Source organism: Monodon monoceros, unplaced genomic scaffold, assembly GCF_005190385.1.
Source record: "Monodon monoceros isolate NGI ecotype Baffin Bay Population unplaced genomic scaffold, NGI_Narwhal_1 Super_Scaffold_16, whole genome shotgun sequence".
Lineage (NCBI taxonomy): Eukaryota > Metazoa > Chordata > Mammalia > Artiodactyla > Monodontidae > Monodon > Monodon monoceros.
The window spans coordinates 16653886-16672659 of NW_021703772.1; the positions used below are offsets into that span (position 1 = coordinate 16653886).

Here is an 18774-nt window from a genome sequence, read left to right on the forward strand (position 1 = left end):
GGCGGACTCTCAACCACTGCGCCACCAGGCGCAGTGGTTGAGAGTCCGCCTGCCGATGCAGGGGACACGGGTTCGTGCCCCGGTCCGGGAAGATCCCACATGCTGCGGAGCGGCTGGGCCCGTGAGCCATGGCCGCTGAGCCTGCGCGTCCGGAGCCTGTGCTCCGCAACGGGAGAGGCCACAACAGTGAGAGACCCATGTACCGCAAAAAAAAACAAAAAAACATAAAACATTGGCGGGGAGGGAATAAAAATAGAGAGTTTTATTAAAAACAAACAAACAAACAAAAAAACACCTCCTCAAATTTACTTCCTCCTTCTATGTTCGGAAGCCTGAGGAGGGGATGGGCAGGTCAGCCTTGTAATGGTCCCTGCCATTTTACCTCTCCTCTGGCTTTGCACAGATTTCATGAATATGTTGATGGAAAATGGCACTCCTGGGCTGCTTGAGGCTGCTCCTTTCTTTTGGTATCTACAAGGGTTTTTTGTTTGTTTTTGTGGTACGCGGGCCTCTCACTGTTGTGGCCTCTCCCGTTGCGGAGCACGCGCAGGCTCAGCGGCCATGGCTCACGGGCCCAGCCGCTCCGCGGCATGTGGGATCTTCCCGGACCGGGGCACGAACCCGTGTCCCCTGCATCGGCAGGTGGACTCTCAACCACTGCGCCACCAGGGAAGCCCTCTACAAGGGTTTTTGATGAACTCTCTGACAGTTTAAAGTTGGGACAAAAGCTTCCCTGCTTGATGCATTTTTTCTTCTTTGAAGGAAAGAAATTCAAATCAGTATTCGAGATCTAAAGTGGTTTAAAATATATACTTGTAATTTTAGATAATGCTTTTAGGAGCTCTGATAAGATACAATCTCCCGGGCTGGCAGGACCCTATCACACCCTTGGGACCTAGGCACGCATTTCCCTGACATAAAATGCTATTTTCATAGTCCCTGACCTAACACTCTTATATTTCCTTTAAAAGGAGAGGGGAGGGGGAGTTTTGGAGGGGACTTTGTTTGGTTTCAGGATGTTTAAACCTGTTTAGCTTCTTTGATGAAGCAATGGAGTTTGAGAGCAAGTGGAATCCAATTTAAGTGGAGTTACTGATATAAAATGTACCATGACTTATAATTAACTCACCAGCTATCATCATATAACTTCATCCATGCTGGGAGAGGCATGTGAGGTAGTGAGCTAGATGGGGCAGACACACTCCTCCTGTATTTGCTAGGAGGGTCGTGGGTAAATGACTTGCCCTCCTGCCTCCATGTTCTCATCTGTACAATGGGACCGAACATGTGTCTGTCTGCCTGATTGCTTTCATGGGGTTGTTGAGAAGATGCCATGAAATGTTATATGGGAAGGCTCTTTTAAAAGTTAAATACAAAGTAAAAATGCAAGCTATTATTTGGGACTGAGTGACTCGCACTTTGAAGTGAACTCTAGTAACTGAGGTCTCTGTTTACTGAGCTGGTTCCTGCTTTGCAAACAGTTAGGGGAAGAGATAATATATGTGATGAGAGCACTTTGAAAAGTTAAATGCAATGTAAAAATGCCAAGTATTATTATTTGCAAGGGAATTATACACACAGAGGAACATCTGTAGGCTCTGAGGGTCTGATTGCAGAGCTGGTTCCTGCGTTGCTGACAATTAGGAGAGGAATGTGGGTGAAGGGCTGGGACACGTGACTGTGACTGGGCTGCTCTCTGGTGGCACTGCGTGGCCCTCTCTCTTTTCCATGACCATCCTGCCCTTCTTGACTTGTTCAAAGTGCAGGGGTTCAGGTTATCAGATTCAGACAGGACCACACTGCTGCGACCCCCTGTGGCCACCAGGGACTCTTGTCACCACAGAGCCTGTTTCCTCACATATAAGAGTCTTGACTGACCTCATCTTTAAAGCTCTAAGAAAATTACAAGATGATTATAAAGTGCAATATAAACTTGACATTTTTGACAGAAACATACATGTACATATTTTATTCACTAATATGGTCTCATCTTCCAACTTTACAGAGTTCTAATATGGACTGAGTTGATTTTCCAATTTAACATACATACACATAGACACATATATATGTGTCTATGTATAATGTATCAAGATGACTGATTCAAGAATTATATATATTCAAGCTTTCTTTTTCCCAAGACTTTTTATAACCAAGCCTGATCTCACTCCTATGGGACACTGAGAGCAGAAGGCCAACTGTAGGACCATACACTGTTTTTTGGAGAAAAGACTTAGGCGACAAATGGAAACTTATTTTTTGTTTTGTTTTGTTTTTATTTGGTTGCATGGGGTCTTAATTGCGGGATCTTCGTTGTGGCACGTGGGGGGTCAGTAGTTGCAGCACGCGGGCTCTAGAGCACACAGGTTTAGTTGCCCCACAGCATGTGGGATCTTAGTTCCCTGACCAGGGATCGAACCCAAGTCCCCTGCATTGGAAGGCAGATTCTTAACCACTGGGCCGCCAGGGAAGTCCCAGATCCTTATTTTTACTGCTGCAAGTTTTCTACAAACTCTGTTTACCTTTTAAATTGTCGTTAATCATTTAGGAATTTGTATGCAGCAGCTGAAGCCAATAACCACAAAACTATTGTTTTAAGAATATCATATAATAGGATAATGAGTTTTTTTGTGGTGAAAGCAACAGGGCTTACTATTACTTATCACATACTGACTACGATTGCCTTTGATGTATGCAGAATTCACCTAGGGAAACTTATTTTAATTCAGAATATGTATGTGGGGAAATTAGCCAGTAAACTTCTCATCTATTTTCAATACAATAAATTTCTCCTGGGGATTTAAAATTATAATTGTATTATAAAATATTTGCTGTATCACCTCAGTTTAATACTGTGGTTACGAGCAGAGACTCTGGACTCTGTGGTGACAAGTTACTTACCCTGTTATTTCACCTCCCATAAACCTTAGTTTTCTCATCTGTGAAATGTGCATTACATATCTGCCTGACTTATATTATGGTAGTAAAGAACTTGTGGTTTACAGATTTTGAAAATATTGTTTTTTATCTTTTAATAGACGAAGTAAATACAGTAAAGCGAAACAAGAAGCAGACGAAGAGAAACATTTGAACCAAGGTACAGAAAACTGGATTAAAAATAATTTTATTTTTAGAGCATGTCTCGTGTTTTCAGTTTAGAAATGTCTAAATAATATTCACATGGCTATTAATATTATATTCCTTTCATGAAATTATCCAAATAATGTATTTCAGGGTTTCAAACTGAAATAGGTGATTGGTATTTTTTTTTAAGTGAAATTAAAGATGGAGGTTGGGTAATTTCCTTAGATGCTTCTTTTTCCTTATCTTATCCTCCAATCTGAAAAAGTATTGGTCTAGCTGGCTCATTTTTGTAGCTGGGTGGCAAGATTTAGAAGGCCACAATTTTTCTCTTATTATAAGGTAAACATTTTGGAGACAATAGAATAAGAAATTGAACACACCACAGAATATGTGCTGTGGAATTCAGGACTATCAATATTTCTTTAGTGGATTTTCGTTATTTTGATATTCCAAGTGGAGTCAAAGACTAAATTCAAAGAATCGGCTCTGAATGACTTGAGCAAGATAGAAAACTCTGGAATGGACAGTGGTTGGTGTCTCTCCAGGAGTTCTGTCCACGAGAACTTTCTGAGGTGATGGCAGTGGTCTTTATCTGCACCATCTAATGCATTAGCCAAGGGGCCACAAGCACCACTGAATACTTGAAAAGTAGTGAGAATGAGGAAGTGAATTTTAAATTTTATTTAATTTTAACTGATTTATATCTAAATAACACCGAGTGGTTAATAGCTACCTTATTAGCACAGGGAGGTAGAAGGGCTGGAAGAATAATCCTGAGAAAGGTTTTCTTGGCTAGAGCATGTGAAGTGATGAAGGGTCATGGAGTGTCTGATAATTTTCCGTTTGTTCATCTTGTTTCCTTTCTAAAACCACACTTTCTCATTTGCATGTGGTATATATTTTTAAAAACAAAAATGATGTATTTTTTTGAGATGAGGACAAAACTGACAGTCTTGGAAAATCAAAGGGTTTGAGCCAACTGGTATCCTACACCTCTCAGCGCCCCAAAGCCCCAGGAGCTCGAGCAGGGAGAGGCGGGGTGTAAATGCCAGTGGGAAGTTCCCAGTAATCTCTCTTTTTTTTTTTTGCATTACACGGGCCTCTCACTGTTGTGGCCTCTCCCGTTGCAGAGCACAGGCTCCGGACGCGCAGGTTCAGCGGCCATGGCTCGCGGGCCCAGCCGCTCCGCGGCATGTGGGATCTTCCCAGACCGGGGCACGAACCCGCGTCCCCTGCATCGACAGGCAGACTCTCAACCACTGCGCCACCAGGGAAGCCCCCCAGTAATCTCTAATGCATCTTGTCCCGGACATCTCTGGCTGCCCCAGAGCTCACATTCCGAGTTCAGTTTACCAGTGACTATGGGGTGTGGCCGAATTACCCTTCTTAGTATTTAAACCATTGATTCGCCGAAGCTTCCAGGTGACATTCAATGTCTTTTCTTACAGCACTTTCTTTCCAAAACAGAATAAAAGTGGAACTCCAATACAGAGTTTGTATTTTCAAATCAAATAGCAGATACTATCCCTCTCGTACACTTAACCTAGGTTTAATCTTAGTTTGTTCATTGTTGTCAATTGTTGGTCCAGATATGAGGCAAAAGATGATATCTTGTAACACAGGTCATTTGAGAAGGTTTCTATCATCTTCCCTAAGGGAAGAAAGCTGGAGATGGTGGGTAAGATGTGAGCAACTGATTGGGACAACAATATTTATTTATTTTTTTTTTTAATTGTGTTTAGTTTTTTGTTTTTGTTGAATTTTATTTTATTTATTTTTTTATACAGCAAGTCCTTATTAGTTATCCATTTTATACATATTAGAGTATACATGTCAATCCCAATCTCGCAATTCATCCCACCACCACCACCCCCACTCCCCTCACCACATTCCCCCCTTGGTGTCCATACGTTTGTTCTCTACAACCGTGTCTCAGTTTCTGCCCTGCAAACCGGTTCATCTGTACCATTTTTCTAGGTTCCACCTATATGTGTTAATATGCGATATTTGTTTTTCTCTTTCTGACTTACTTCACTCTGTATGACAGTCTCTAGATTCACCCACGTCTCTAAAATTGACCCATTTTCGTTCCTTTTTATGGCTGAGTAATATTCCATTGTGTATATGTACCACATCTTCTTTACCCATTCGTCTGTCGATGGACATTTAGGTTGCTTCCATGACCTGGCTATTGTAAACAGTGCTGCAATGAACATTGGGGTGCATGTGTTTTTTTGAATTGTGGTTTTCTCTGGGTATATGCCCAGTAGTGGGATTGCTGGGTCATATGGTAATTCTATTTTTAGTTTTTTAAGGAACCTCCATACTGTTCTCCACAGTGGCTGTATCAATTTACTTTCCCACCAACAGTGCAAGAGGGTTCCCTTTTCTCCACACCCTCTCCAGCATTTGGGACAGCAATATTTAGATAACACATTCCAAATTTCCTTATAGAGACTCTCTTTTCTTCCACGGGATAGGTTGTTTTTAAAATTTCATCCCTGAAGTGTGAAGACATTCCAGGAACTCAGTAGAGCTACAGCCTCTTAAGTAGCAAACAATTTTTGTTTACCCACTAACGAAACCCGGAGCAAGAATTTAAACATTTTCTTACGTCTACGCTAAGTATTTTTCTCATGCTAAGAAAATTTTTTCTGTGCTGAATATTTTTAGACCCAGAGAACTTCAGTGTATTAGTGGTTCCTGAGAAGTGTTCCGCCAACCTTTTGCATGTTTATTACTCAGGTGTTAGAACTTACGTGGATCCCTTTACGTACGAAGATCCCAACCAAGCAGTTCGAGAATTTGCCAAAGAAATCGACGCATCCTGCATTAAGATTGAAAAAGTCATAGGAGTTGGTAAGTGTCTGTGTCTATAAGCCTATTTTCTTTGTGGATGTTAAATATATGTATGTGGATTATATAAATGCATTAGAATGTACTGTATGTGCCGGTATATGTAAATATCTGTGTACCTGAAATTTCCTTGATCTACATAAAACACCAGCACAGTGCCTACTGTATAATAAGCACTCAACAAATGTTAGCTATTGGCTGTTATTCCTTCTCCTTGAACGTGTTTCTGGTTCAGAGTCAGTTCTTTTTCTCTCCCAAAGGTGAATTTGGTGAAGTATGCAGTGGGCGTCTCAAAGTGCCTGGCAAAAGAGAAATCTACGTGGCTATCAAGACATTGAAAGCTGGTTATACAGACAAACAGAGGAGGGACTTCCTGAGTGAGGCCAGCATCATGGGACAGTTTGACCACCCAAATATCATTCACTTGGAAGGCGTTGTCACCAAATGTATGTGCGTCGCTCCCTTTACAAAGCCAAGTTAGAAGTTACTGGCAAATTAAACACACATTTTCTTTCCAGGGAAATGACAGATGGAGCAGACCCACTGATTGCTAATAGGAGGAAATCAGTGCAGGACAAGTCATTAATCTTGTAGTCATTTCTAAATGGGTGTATGGTGTAGGCTGATACCCTATTTCCAAGGCAGCTTGTGTGAGATTTTAGCGAAATTAATATTGCAGATTTTTGGTATGCCTTGCCATCTTTCAAATCTTTGCTAGACCAAACTGATTGTCACAGGATAGGCGCAAGCAGATGGTAAGCAAAATAAATTTTAAGTACTTTTCATAAAAAACAACAAAACCTCACCACACCTTATGTTCGAAGCTGGGGTTCCAGGTGCAGGGAGTGCACCTTGGTAATCTATTATTTTGGGGGATTTGCTTGTCTGCTCTGCCTGATTTATGGCAGCTGCAGTTGCAGTCCAGCACCTATTTCCAGTAACACCTGGTTGCACCTTCCTTTTTTAATCCATTAGCATTCGCTCAGCCCGTGAACCACGCTTCAGTTAAAATACGACACAGCTCAAAAGATGCATTTTGCGAAGCAGACCCTGAATACACCTGTAAGACTGGCTAAGACCAACTTGTAAAGCACCACATGGACGGGGCAGCTGAAATGGTTACTATTGAAGGTGGCTCTGTTCCAGAAGCCTTAGTACCTATTATAGTTACTACAAGTCAAGGATCTTGTAAGCCTGGGGCTATGTCTCCAGGACGGCCAAAGTGCCATTTAATTTGATACCAGGTGCCTGGGAAAAGCGTCCTCCATCAACCGGTACAGAGTGGCTGCCTCAGTGGGTGAAATGGAGGTGTAAATGTCGGATGTTAGGTCTGGGGCAAAGGGGGCAGTAAGACACAAGGGTACACAATCTTTAGGCAGGGAAAATTTGGAAATTACTAAAAAGTGAGAGCAGATATACACTAATTTAGAGGTCCTCAAACTTAAACATGCATCAGAATTCTGGAAAACTCATTAAAACACTTTCCTGGACCTCATCTTCAGAGGTTTGATTTAGTGAGTGGTTGCCCATGAGTTCACATTTCTGAAGAGCTCAAGGTCAATCAAGCTATAGTCCCTGGAACCACACTTTGAGCACCTTTGGCCTAGTGACCAAAGGTTTACACATCATCTACTGCTAGTAAATTATGAGGCCTTGACTAGTTGCTCAAGTTCTCAGTTTCCTCATCTGTAAAATAGAGATAAAAATGGAATGGAATATTTAGCGTGTTTGGCATAATGCTTATTTAGCAAATTAAAAAAAAAAAACAACTAAGTGTTAACTGGCATTATTATGTCTTAAAAAGTACATCTTTCCCCATCTTTGGAATCCTTCAAAAAAGGAACCTTGGTGCTAAGGGTATATAATTTTTCACCTAAGGTGAAGTCTATAATTAGCATAGAATAGCTCTATTTGCTTTTTAAGATGAGTTTTACAGACAGGATATTTTTCCTGTGGCCTGTGGAGCTGCCCAGAGCCCTTCACTACTTTAATTAAAAGATAACATTCCCTTTAAATACTTCTGCAGGTCCATTTTCTCAAAAGGAGGCTCTGTTCAGCTTGGGGTGTTTTTCCTGGGGCAGACAGTGACTTTTGTAGCACCTCTGCAGAAGAGGGAAGAAACGGGATCTTTGTGACCTCTAAAACCCGTGGCTATTACAGCTGTAACTGTTACAAACGACTGGATGCATTTGCATAATGCACTTGTCACTGAATTAAAATGGTTTAAAATTTCCACCAGAGGAGCCATCCCCTTCCCCCCACCTTTCCACTCCCCATTGCCTCCCTGCCTGTTCCGGGAAAGGGTCTATCTCTACCCTGGAGCCCAACCTGGACCCATTTCATAAGCCCCTCTGTGCTTACGGAGACATTCATCTTTATTTCTCTTGTAGAGCTCATAAATATTCTGACAAATGGTTACTTTTCATAAACAAAAAACTGGAGAATAATTGTGAAGATAGTGCCAACAGTCAGACTAGGGAGGTGTGAGGGTGAAAGAGTGGGAGAGTGTGAATTCATGACTGGCCCTCCTTGAGTAACTTTGTAAATGGACAGGGAGACTATAAATTCTTGCCCGTACCCCGCGGATCTTCTCCTTGCTTCCCCACATTTCCAGAGGGATCTTGTGAAATGGAAGTAGGTGTTAATGTACCATCAGGGGAGTCACCCCTTCTCATGAGTTAACAAAGTATCATTTGATTGAGGCAAGTTAATTAAAACTCATTTAGATGCATTTGTTCTATGTGGTCACAGATGCAGAGGGTAAATGAGTCTGAGGACTAAAGGCTTCCTAATAATATTGATGGAGGATGGAAAGGTGTACTGGGACCACTCCCTCCAGCCAAGGGGAAAGAGATTAGAAGTGGTTTTGACTCATCCTTTGGTCTACACCGAGATTCCTGCTTTTTCTGCCTGCTTTCATTCATCACTTGAAAATTAAATGTTCGTGGTGGTGTTTTCTAATCCAACACTTTTGCCTCGGAAACATTTCTTAGGCACGGTACCAAATGTTCAATCGAAGAACAAATTGATAAATGGGACTTCACTGAAATTAAAAACGTCTGCTCTTCTAAAATTTTGCCTCTGAAATGAAGACATTTCTCCTTTCCCCATACCAGTACAGAGTCTCATCTGATAGGGGCTCTGGGTGGGAAATGTACTCGTTTAGAATAATTCTGGGGGCTTTCCGGCAGTGGCACAGCCCAGCCCATTTTCCCTGACTGGATGTCTACATCCAAACAGTCCACAAGGACAGCAATGAATGTTTTTGATTTTTCAAACTAACATTTTATTTTCCTCACAGGAACTCTTCTGTTCTCTTGGCTTTACCCCTTGCCTTAGTAAAATATCGAAGATGTACACCCCACTGCCACAAATACCCTTTAGAAAGAAGGAATTTCAGACCTTGAGTGCATTGCCAGGGATTAAGAAACTAAAGAATGATCCTTATTTCCTAAGGTCCTCAGAAAGAAAACCAAAGTGAAATGAAAGTGTTTCCCACTTCTCTCAAGCCTTAAAATCATTCTGATTTCTTTGCTTAGAAAAGGGAGAAGGGCACACAAAGGTTCCAGTCCTGAATTAAAATTGCTGCCTAGGATGAAATCACTTATCGACCCTTTTCTGTGATTTTGTTGTTGCTGCTGCTGAGGTTGGCAGCTTAAGGAAGCAAATAGACTGAGTTTATTTATAGATAGGAAAAGGGAAAAGAAAGGATATAGCCGCTGACCTGAGTGAGGCAGGGGGAAAAGCTAAGATGGTACATGCTTGAGCTTTAAGATGAGTCTGGGTAATGAAGTATCCAACATAGCTCCCAGAAGCTTGGGTTCCTCTAAATAGGTAAGAAAAAAAAAAGTTTCTCTGTTCATTGATTCCTTTAGCATTGTACAAGTGGCTCTTCTGGGGACAGAATTAATTAATTATCTTAAAGATTTTTTTCTCCTTTAAACGGGCCATTTATCTTCTTCTCCATTTGCTTGAGAGAGCAAATACCCATCCACGTGCTCCCTGGATACCAGAGGCCACTTTATTAAAGACCTTGTCAACAAGCCGCCCAAAGGGTTAACCTTCCAGATGGAATTTAAACCTACTCGTCCTTTTAATATTTCATTCCTAGCTCCCCACAGCTGAGGCATAAGCTTGGCTTGTTTTAATTAAATTAGATCGCACAAGACAGGTGTCCTGGCAGGAAAATTGCGCACAGCCCATTTTTATCTCATTAACTGCAGTGCTCATCAAGGGTTTTGTGTTTTTCTTTCTGGAAACTCTAGGTAAACCAGTAATGATCATAACAGAGTACATGGAGAATGGCTCCTTGGATGCATTCCTCAGGGTATGTGACTACTTTATATTAAACCCAAGAATGTTGGTGTTTAGAACAGACTTCGAGTATTTGTTCTGTTTGGTTGTATTCATGGACTTTTTTCTAATGAGGCAAAGGAAGAAGAGGAGAAATAGAGAATGATGTGATTTTTAAAGGCTCTTCAATAATCCACGTACAAGGAGGGTAGTATTTGATTTATTCTTGTATCGTGGGGCTGTTTGAGCCATAGATTCATTACAGTTGGATAATTTCCATCTATTACAGGAAGCAAACCCAGCTCGTAGGATATACTCTACTCATGAATTAGTGACTTTGGTCAAAAAGGCCCGGAAATGATATTGAGTTTCACTGCACACCGGATACAGATATCAAAAAAGATCCAAGTAATAAATGCCTGGTGAAAACTAATTTGGCCTAATGCTAATGAGATTGTACCTTATTTCTTTCCTCTGCAGAAGAATGATGGCAGATTTACGGTCATTCAGCTGGTGGGCATGCTTCGTGGCATTGGGTCCGGGATGAAGTATTTATCTGATATGAGCTACGTGCATCGAGATCTGGCTGCACGGAACATTCTGGTCAATAGCAACTTGGTCTGCAAAGTGTCTGATTTTGGCATGTCCCGAGTGCTAGAGGATGATCCAGAAGCAGCTTATACCACCAGGGTAAGAAAGATTTGTGACCTCTGGGCTTTGACTCTGATGAAACTGTTCCTCTCACTTTGATGTTTTAAACCCTTTGTGATTTTTACAAGTTTCCTCATCCTTCAGAGCCCCTTCATAGCCATGCATCCATTTTTAAACCATGTTTCCAAGAGGGATTTTGAAACAGCCTCTAGATGTGTGACCGCTTTACAAAGCCACAAGTTAGAGCATCACTTATTATTGTATTTTTTCACACTTAATCTACCTTCCTTCCTTCCTTTCTTCTTGTTTGTTTTAGATTTTCTACTTGGTTCCTTTTTATTATTTTAAAAAAATCTTATTTTAAACAGGACAGAACAATATTTCTAGTTGGCTGCCTACCGAACCTGAGAATGTATATACAGGATTTATAAAACATTTACACTACGCAAGGTTTCCCAGTATCTAATGGCCTGCGTTTTACTACTGGTAGATAAGCCAGGATTAAGGCACAGTTAAGAGTTATCAGTATACAGTTAATGGCTATGCTATCTTAGCCGGACAATCTGAATATAAGATACTAATGGAATAAACACAGAATCATAAAAGTTATTGGCCATTAGGGCTGACACTGTTAAAATCAACATGAAGCAGACCAGCCATTTTCTTCTTTTAATGCTCACCATTTTGCATCTACAATGGTAAGCATTGGGGTTTTTTGGTATAGTTCGTTGGGGGTGTGTGTGTGTGTGTGTGTGTGTGTGTGTGTGTGTGTGTGTGTGTTTTCTGGTAGTGTTCAGTTTCTTTGGCTGTAGTTTTGATTCTTACACATACCCTCTTCTGAATTCAAAGTCCATTCATTCAGGAAAGAATACATCCTTGTCCATGCTAAAGACTTTTTATTTTTCCCCAGTAGTTGGAGAAAGGAAAGTAAAAGGAAGCTTCTAGAATGATACATTTGTATAGCCAAAATATTTAAGGAAGGCAGAAGGCAGCACAAGTGTCTTGCTGTATGGAACAAGCATAAATGTAATACAGTGTATTTTCAGAGTAAACTGCAGTGAACCAATGCAATTTGCAGTACAATTTACTGCCCTGTTTAGTAGCTCTAATAAAGCAAACTTTTAAATGATGTCCTCTTGAACACCTTAAGGGTCTGAATTGAAGTTGAATTAATTTCCCCAGATGGAACCCTAAGAAATTTGAAACTCCATTAAAAATACCTTGCACATAAGCATAATCAAACAAGAGACATTTGAGACCTTTAAACTTTTCTTGGGTAATATTCAACTGCTTTACCATTTTTGCAGGGTTTTTTTAGAAAAGTAAATAATAATCAAAATCTGGCCCTCCTGCCATTAAAGTTAATAATGGCTCTAGCATCTGGTATTATTTGACTTCCTCTAAGAGCCTGTTTAGCGTATTATCTTCTAGCTACGTTGGTCATGTTTCTCGTGCTCTATAGGAGTTGGATGACAGTGGGATGGATAGAAATGTTCATATTTAACTTTTTTAGGTCATGATTTTCAAAGCAATATTAAGTATTGCCTTTGTGCTGCTGGGTGAGAGAATCTGGCAAGAAGTCAAAATTACTGTCAGCTGCACATCCATTGATATATACCACGGATAACATGTGTATTTTGTAAAACCTAAAATGTCCTTTCTTCTACAGTATTGCCTTAAGTAGAGCTCAGATAATAGGTAGGCTTTTTAAAAAAATAATTAAACATATTAGTTGCTTACTTCCCTGCGACTAAAGAAAACATATGAGAACTGTCTCAACCTGGAAGATTTTAGTTAGAATAAACAAATATCCTGTTATTGTTTGGACAGCTATCTCAGGAATGCTGTTGCCCTGCTTAGCAAACAGTAACAACATTCAGAAACTAAAATGGCACATCAGTGTACTTGGGGGATAACCTAGAGCTTGGATGTTCACAGGGTGGCAAGATTCCTATCCGGTGGACTGCACCAGAAGCAATTGCCTATCGTAAATTCACATCAGCAAGTGATGTATGGAGCTACGGGATCGTCATGTGGGAAGTGATGTCGTATGGAGAGAGACCCTATTGGGACATGTCCAATCAAGATGTGAGTCTTTATGTTCTGAAATATATGTCTTTGCATTAATGTACGATGGAGTAAGTGTAGAGCTTGAAATGATACATTAAACTTAAAATTCTTAATACAGATGTGTCTAGTAATCTAGCTAAAACTTATAGTCCTGGATTTCCAGGACCAAAATTACAAAGCCTTAGTGGTATATTATGGGAGATAGACAGATAGATAGATAGGTGCATAGCTTGATCGATTAGTGATATGGAACAGTACTTTTACTTTGTTAACTTTCAAACCCATACTGAAATAAAATTAAACCTTGAATTTTAAGAAAATGCAAGGATATCTGAAAAACACAAATTTCACATGAGATGAAACTGACATGAAATGTTTATTGGAAGAAAATTAGTGAATATTTTAAAGCTGGCAAAATTGTAATTAGAGCTTGCCCCTTGAGGACTCTAAAATAAAGCTTCACTAAATGACCCCTTGTAAATTATACACATCCCTTTAAATGTACCATCTGGACTACTTTGTAAGGGAGTATCCACAATGCCTCCAATTTTAGAAAAGCATTCAATAATGACACTAATAAGATTCCAGAGTAATAGAATTTAATTACAAACATCCCCAGTGAGAAAGGAAAAAAACAAACCTAGACCAGGGGGGATCTTCCTAGAACACTTATTAGCTAATTCTGGGAAGGTGTTAGTTAGTTCTAGAAGGGTTGGAAATCAGAACAACATGAAATGGCCATTTCTTGAACTTCCCTAATTTTTTTATATGAGAGGTAAAGTATTATCATAGAGTGTGTTTACGAATGTGTGGTATTCAATTTATCAATAAAAATTGTATTTTAAAAAAAGGTTTTTTAAAAAAACTTTCTCTGATGTGGAATGTTACCTGATCATCTGGCTTATCCTGAAACAACAGGATGTTGCAAAACCTTGACAATTAAGTGAAAAACCAGGTGCACTCAAGAAATAGGATGTTGCCTTATCCGTAGAAGAATGTTTAGAGCAATATAGAAGCTAATGCATTCTGTGTCCAGTGGGGCAAAAAGAATTCTCTAACCAGAATAAGAGGAACAGTAGTGTTGACACTGTAGTATCTATACATTATAAAGGAAGGTTCATAGCAAATAGCAAGAAAAACAGCAGCTAGCATAACTGATAGATAATTACAGGCTGGAGACAGACTATGGGAGTGAACAGTGTGTAATCTATTGTTTGATGTGATTATGCAGACACCATCAGGTACCTTTCTTGTATAGTAACATTTGGTTTTGAGTTAGAGACATTCAGAGGAACAAAGACCAACAACCTAGAAGAAGGAGTAGCGCCTGTATTTACTTATTCGATTATTGGATATTTAAGCTTTTCTTTATTTCAGTTGAGAGCGGTCCCAAATGCTCATAAGAGCAGAATATCTAAAGATGTTGTCAGTTTTCCCACTCTAAATATTTTCAGACCTATAGCTTTGACAGCTTCTATATTATATTAAAATAATTTTGTTGGTTTAAACTTTCAGTTGTCTGCCTTTATCCATGAAAAAGCATCTGAAGCCAATTCTCTCCCACAAATAATATTGATCTATCATTCACGTGTATTTGTCTCTGCGTTGGAGTCTGTATAGAACAGGAATCTACAGGAAATGTAACCGGAGAATTACTTTCATGGGTAGAATTCATTTGGCATATGGTGAATGGAGTCAAAGTAACTGTTAAGAAGATGTCAAATTTATCAAGTTTTTTGTTTGTTTTAATCCTTGGCCTTCCCCCCCCCCCCCAAAACATTCAGCAGTAAACTGAGAAAATATGCTTTGTTAACCCACAAGCCATCTTCCAAGCTGGCAGTGGATCGGGAGCTAATGAAAGAATACTAAGAAGTCTGAGGGTTTGTCACAAATTGTGTTAACCTGGCATCAGCCCAATGTTGCTTGCATTCTCATCAATTCGATGTAAAAAGTTTTCATCAAGTCCAGAGTCAACACCATGCACCTGGAAAGAGAAAAGAAAGTCAGAGGATCAAACTGACCTAATGTCATTGCCAGAAATAAATAGAATCACGTTCAGTTAGATAGCGTATAGAAGTCTACTTTAGACGGAGAAGTAAATTAATACTAATACGGTAGGAGGTTGGCAAAAAATACATGGGAGAAAAGGGTTCAGAGGGCTTAATAAATCACAAGATGATTGTTAAACTGAAACGGTATCCTGGTTAAAAGAACCACAGTTATACTGGTACATATAAACTGGACCCAACTGAATTGATTATTTTCTCTTGAAGGCCGGTCATTGAGCAGCAATAGACCCGCCTCAGGGGGACTCTGTCATGATCACTGAGATGGCTGCAGCCAGTGGTGATCTCGCTAGGAGCTGTCATTTTAGTAGGGGGAGAAAAAGGACTGATTTAAAACAATTAAAACTTTTAAAAATCCCCAAAGAAAATCCCCTCCAGAATCTCATAGGGTACCAGTAAACCCAGCTTATGAGGAGCCAAGAAATTAAGAAGTTATTCTGGTTTTTAAATTTGGCATGAGTCATATCATATTGTGTTATTGGAATTCACACCCTGAAGAAGGGGGATTTAGAGAAAAGCCAATAAGAAATGCTGTAATACCTGTGAAGATAGATTAGAAAAATTAGAATTAGAAGAAAGCCCGTGGAATGATTTATGGCTTATTAGGCAGGAGGCCCGCTCTGGGCGGGAGGCAATTATCACCTATCATTATCACTTCTTTCCTTAGATGTGCAAGGGTCCTCTTTAAAATATAAATGCCCCAAGGAAGGTTTTTGTTAATTATTTAAAAATTTTTAAATCTAGTTTTGAGCGCCTTTAACAGGGTCAGTTGACAGCCAACTGAGACCAAGAAAGAGATACAGAATTGGTAAACTGCTGTATTTTGGTCTTCCAAAACTAAAAATGGCGGCGCGTCTGGAGGGGTTGAGGAATGTGCCATTTCTGAGAGAGGTAGTGCCTTCTGGATTGGAAGGTCTGGAAGTTGGGCTCTGGTATTGACCCACCAGCTGTCTGAGTAAGATTACAGAGGCTTAAAGTGATGCAAAGGGACTCCTGTTTTGTAGGCAACTATTAATGCTTCCTAAGGAATGCCTTCAACACTAAGCTAGAGTCTCTTTTGCTAGGAGTGTTTAGCTGATAGACGAATGAGAGGGTCATCGCCCTGTGGTCTCTGGAGGCCAGGCCAACACCATGTGGTTGATCTGATTAGGTTCTAACCGCTTTGAAACATTGATGCTTCTTCACTTTGGAGTTTCAGATGGGCATTGTCTACCCTTTGAGAACCCCTCATAGCAACAGCTGGCTTCCCTGCCCTGTGGCCAGCAATACTCAGGTCCAGCTCTGGCTTCTGTGAAAGAATTGGAGCTGTTCCCATGCTCCAGCTCGCTGGCAGCTTAATGGACAGGAAACCTGCTGAGCAGGAGGGTGAACCTCTAACAACAGCTTGCTTGGCAGCTTAACTTACCATTCTGGGTTTTTGGTTTTGTTTTGTTTTTTCGATAGGTGATTAAGGCCATCGAGGAAGGCTATCGGCTGCCCCCTCCAATGGACTGCCCCATTGCCCTCCACCAGCTGATGCTAGACTGTTGGCAGAAGGAGAGAAGCGACAGGCCTAAATTTGGGCAGATTGTCAACATGTTGGACAAACTCATCCGCAATCCCAACAGCTTGAAGAGGACGGGGACCGAGAGCTCCAGGTCAGCCGTGCTTACTTAATACTGATGTATGAAAGAATACATCAGAGATGGCAGGCAAGAGGTGACTCACTTTAATTCCCGCCTTCTAGTCAGAGGCCACTTCACAGCTGTCTGCAGCCTGGGTGGCTTCTTCCTCCTTGAGTATTTATGGTAGCTCTTTTCACCATTTTGAAGACCCTAGTACTTGTCAGGCCTCAAACAGAAGTCAGAAAAACAAATTTAAAACAACAACAACAACAAAGGAATAGCTCAAGTGCTTATTTTCTGAGGCTGGACCTGAAAACTTAGGAAGATGGATGAAATGTACTTTTGTAAGATGGTCAGGTTACTAGATGCTATATTTTGTAAGGGGAAGCAACACGGAGTTAGCAAAAAATAAGAATTCGAAGACATCTTTAAGTCGACTTAATAAAGTGTGAATTGTAGCAAGAGATTCCCGGGTTTCAGTTCTTAAAGTTGCTCTTTGCTGAGTCTTTCAAGAGGGGGAGGAAACAGGACCAAGATAAAAACTGATCAAGTTACAAAGCATTCAGATGAATATTTGAGAAGAGTTTTAAAAACTAAAATGATTGAATCACCTGTAAAATAGGTAGTTACTTCATTGAAAAGAGCAAAAAGAAGCATTTCAGTCCAGAAAGAAGATAAAGATACCGCAGGTCTTATAATTAATTCAGTAGGAACTTTTCTACCTGGAAATTGGGCTTTACTGGTATAAGATCCAGGATACCTAGGTACCAGTCCCATTGACCATTGTTAGGAGTTAAATGGTTTAAGAAGACAGGCATAATAAGATTAGGTGATTCAGGCCCGCAGGAGGAGAGGCATCTACTCATCTCCAGATCTGTGCTTCTCAAAGTCTTCTCTTTCATCAAGACCCTGAGTTAAAGGTAGGAAGACATTTTCCCCATAGTATCCAAGCCCTTCCAGTCTTGGCCAGCACTAGGATGCTCTCCTCCAGTCTTTTTCTTGAAAACTTAGCCTACAGATTGGAGGAGAAGGAATACGCTTACCATTAACATATGTGAGGAAAAGAATTGCGAGTGAACAGCAGAGATACCCTGTGTTCTCTCAGGCTTTCAGATCCTGTACCACTAGCCACCATACAAAGAGTTAATGACCATGCTCTCCTGAAATAACACTGGGCTGAATTCACATCTTCCTTCTGCCACTGGTAGCTATGTGACCTAAAATAAAATCCCCCATCATTTCTGGTCTATTTTTGGTTCTTCTCTTCTCCAAGAGGGTGAAAATAGATGGCACTAAGGCCTCTTTTCCAGGTGTAGCTAGTTTCTTTTATTCCAAAAGCTAGTTTCTTTTATTCCAAAACTCCTCCAGCTTTTTATCTCCAGCTACAGATGCCACGTTATTTTGTCTGAAGGTTCTTTGGTACTTGGGGCTTCTCCTGCTGGTATAAACTCTTCAGTTGCTAACATTGTAGAATGTGTGATTTGCACCAAAGTACAGAACAAATTGGGCACACTTTTCTCACTTCTAGATTTTTCTCATTGATGGTACTTAACAGCTTTGATGCTTCTTACTGCTTGCTGATAATGGAAGGTAACATGGTATGTGATTCAGCACAAAATTAGGCAAATGTCACAGTGCTCCACAAAGAGCACAAAGACTTCCAGAACAAGCTTGGGAATGACCCTTAGAGTTCATTCATTACTGAGTAAGGGTATTTTCATTCTAAGGTCATTTTGACCTTGTCAGGTACCTAGAGCCTCCCTGTGGCCCTTTTAATGCTTTGGCTTAAAGTTAGAAGTAAATGCAAACTTTTGGTTTTTGTTCATTCATATTCCTGGTAAACATTCAACACTAATATCTAAAATTCTATGTGGCAGTGTTTGTTATTGGCTCAAAATTGGGAAAAGAATGAAATCTTGATATTCTTACCATAAAAATCTGCAGAATTTTACTCAGAAAATCGGATTTAATTGAAATAATGGACAAAAAAACAAAGGTCACAAAGACAAGCTGTTATTTGAACACAAAACTGATTGATAAAGCAAGTCTTTCTTAACATATCGATATAAAAAAAGAAGTAATGCAAATCAAGATAATTTAGGTAACAATTAAAATGAAAAATGGATTGGATTAATTCTACTATGTAGAAAGTT

General features: G+C 40.2%; 1 protein-coding gene across 4 annotated transcripts in view; it reads left to right on the forward strand.

The window, feature by feature from the left end:
- EPHA4 (EPH receptor A4) overlaps positions 1–18774 on the forward strand; it is a 143258-nt gene that overhangs the window by 114804 nt on the left and 9680 nt on the right. For 3 of the 4 annotated variants that reach the window (XR_003794018.1, XM_029225872.1, XM_029225874.1), the window contains exons 9-15: positions 3036–3094; positions 5827–5940; positions 6198–6383; positions 10203–10264; positions 10711–10920; positions 12820–12969; positions 16461–16654. Coding sequence is in view for 3 of the 4 variants with exons in the window: in XM_029225872.1 (XP_029081705.1) it covers positions 3036–3094; positions 5827–5940; positions 6198–6383; positions 10203–10264; positions 10711–10920; positions 12820–12969; positions 16461–16654 (975 nt within the window). In the remaining variant the exon portion in view is untranslated. Of the gene's footprint in view, positions 1–3035; positions 3095–5826; positions 5941–6197; positions 6384–10202; positions 10265–10710; positions 10921–12819; positions 12970–16460; positions 16655–18774 lie in introns of those variants that run through there. The other variant, XM_029225875.1, reaches the window with a different exon arrangement.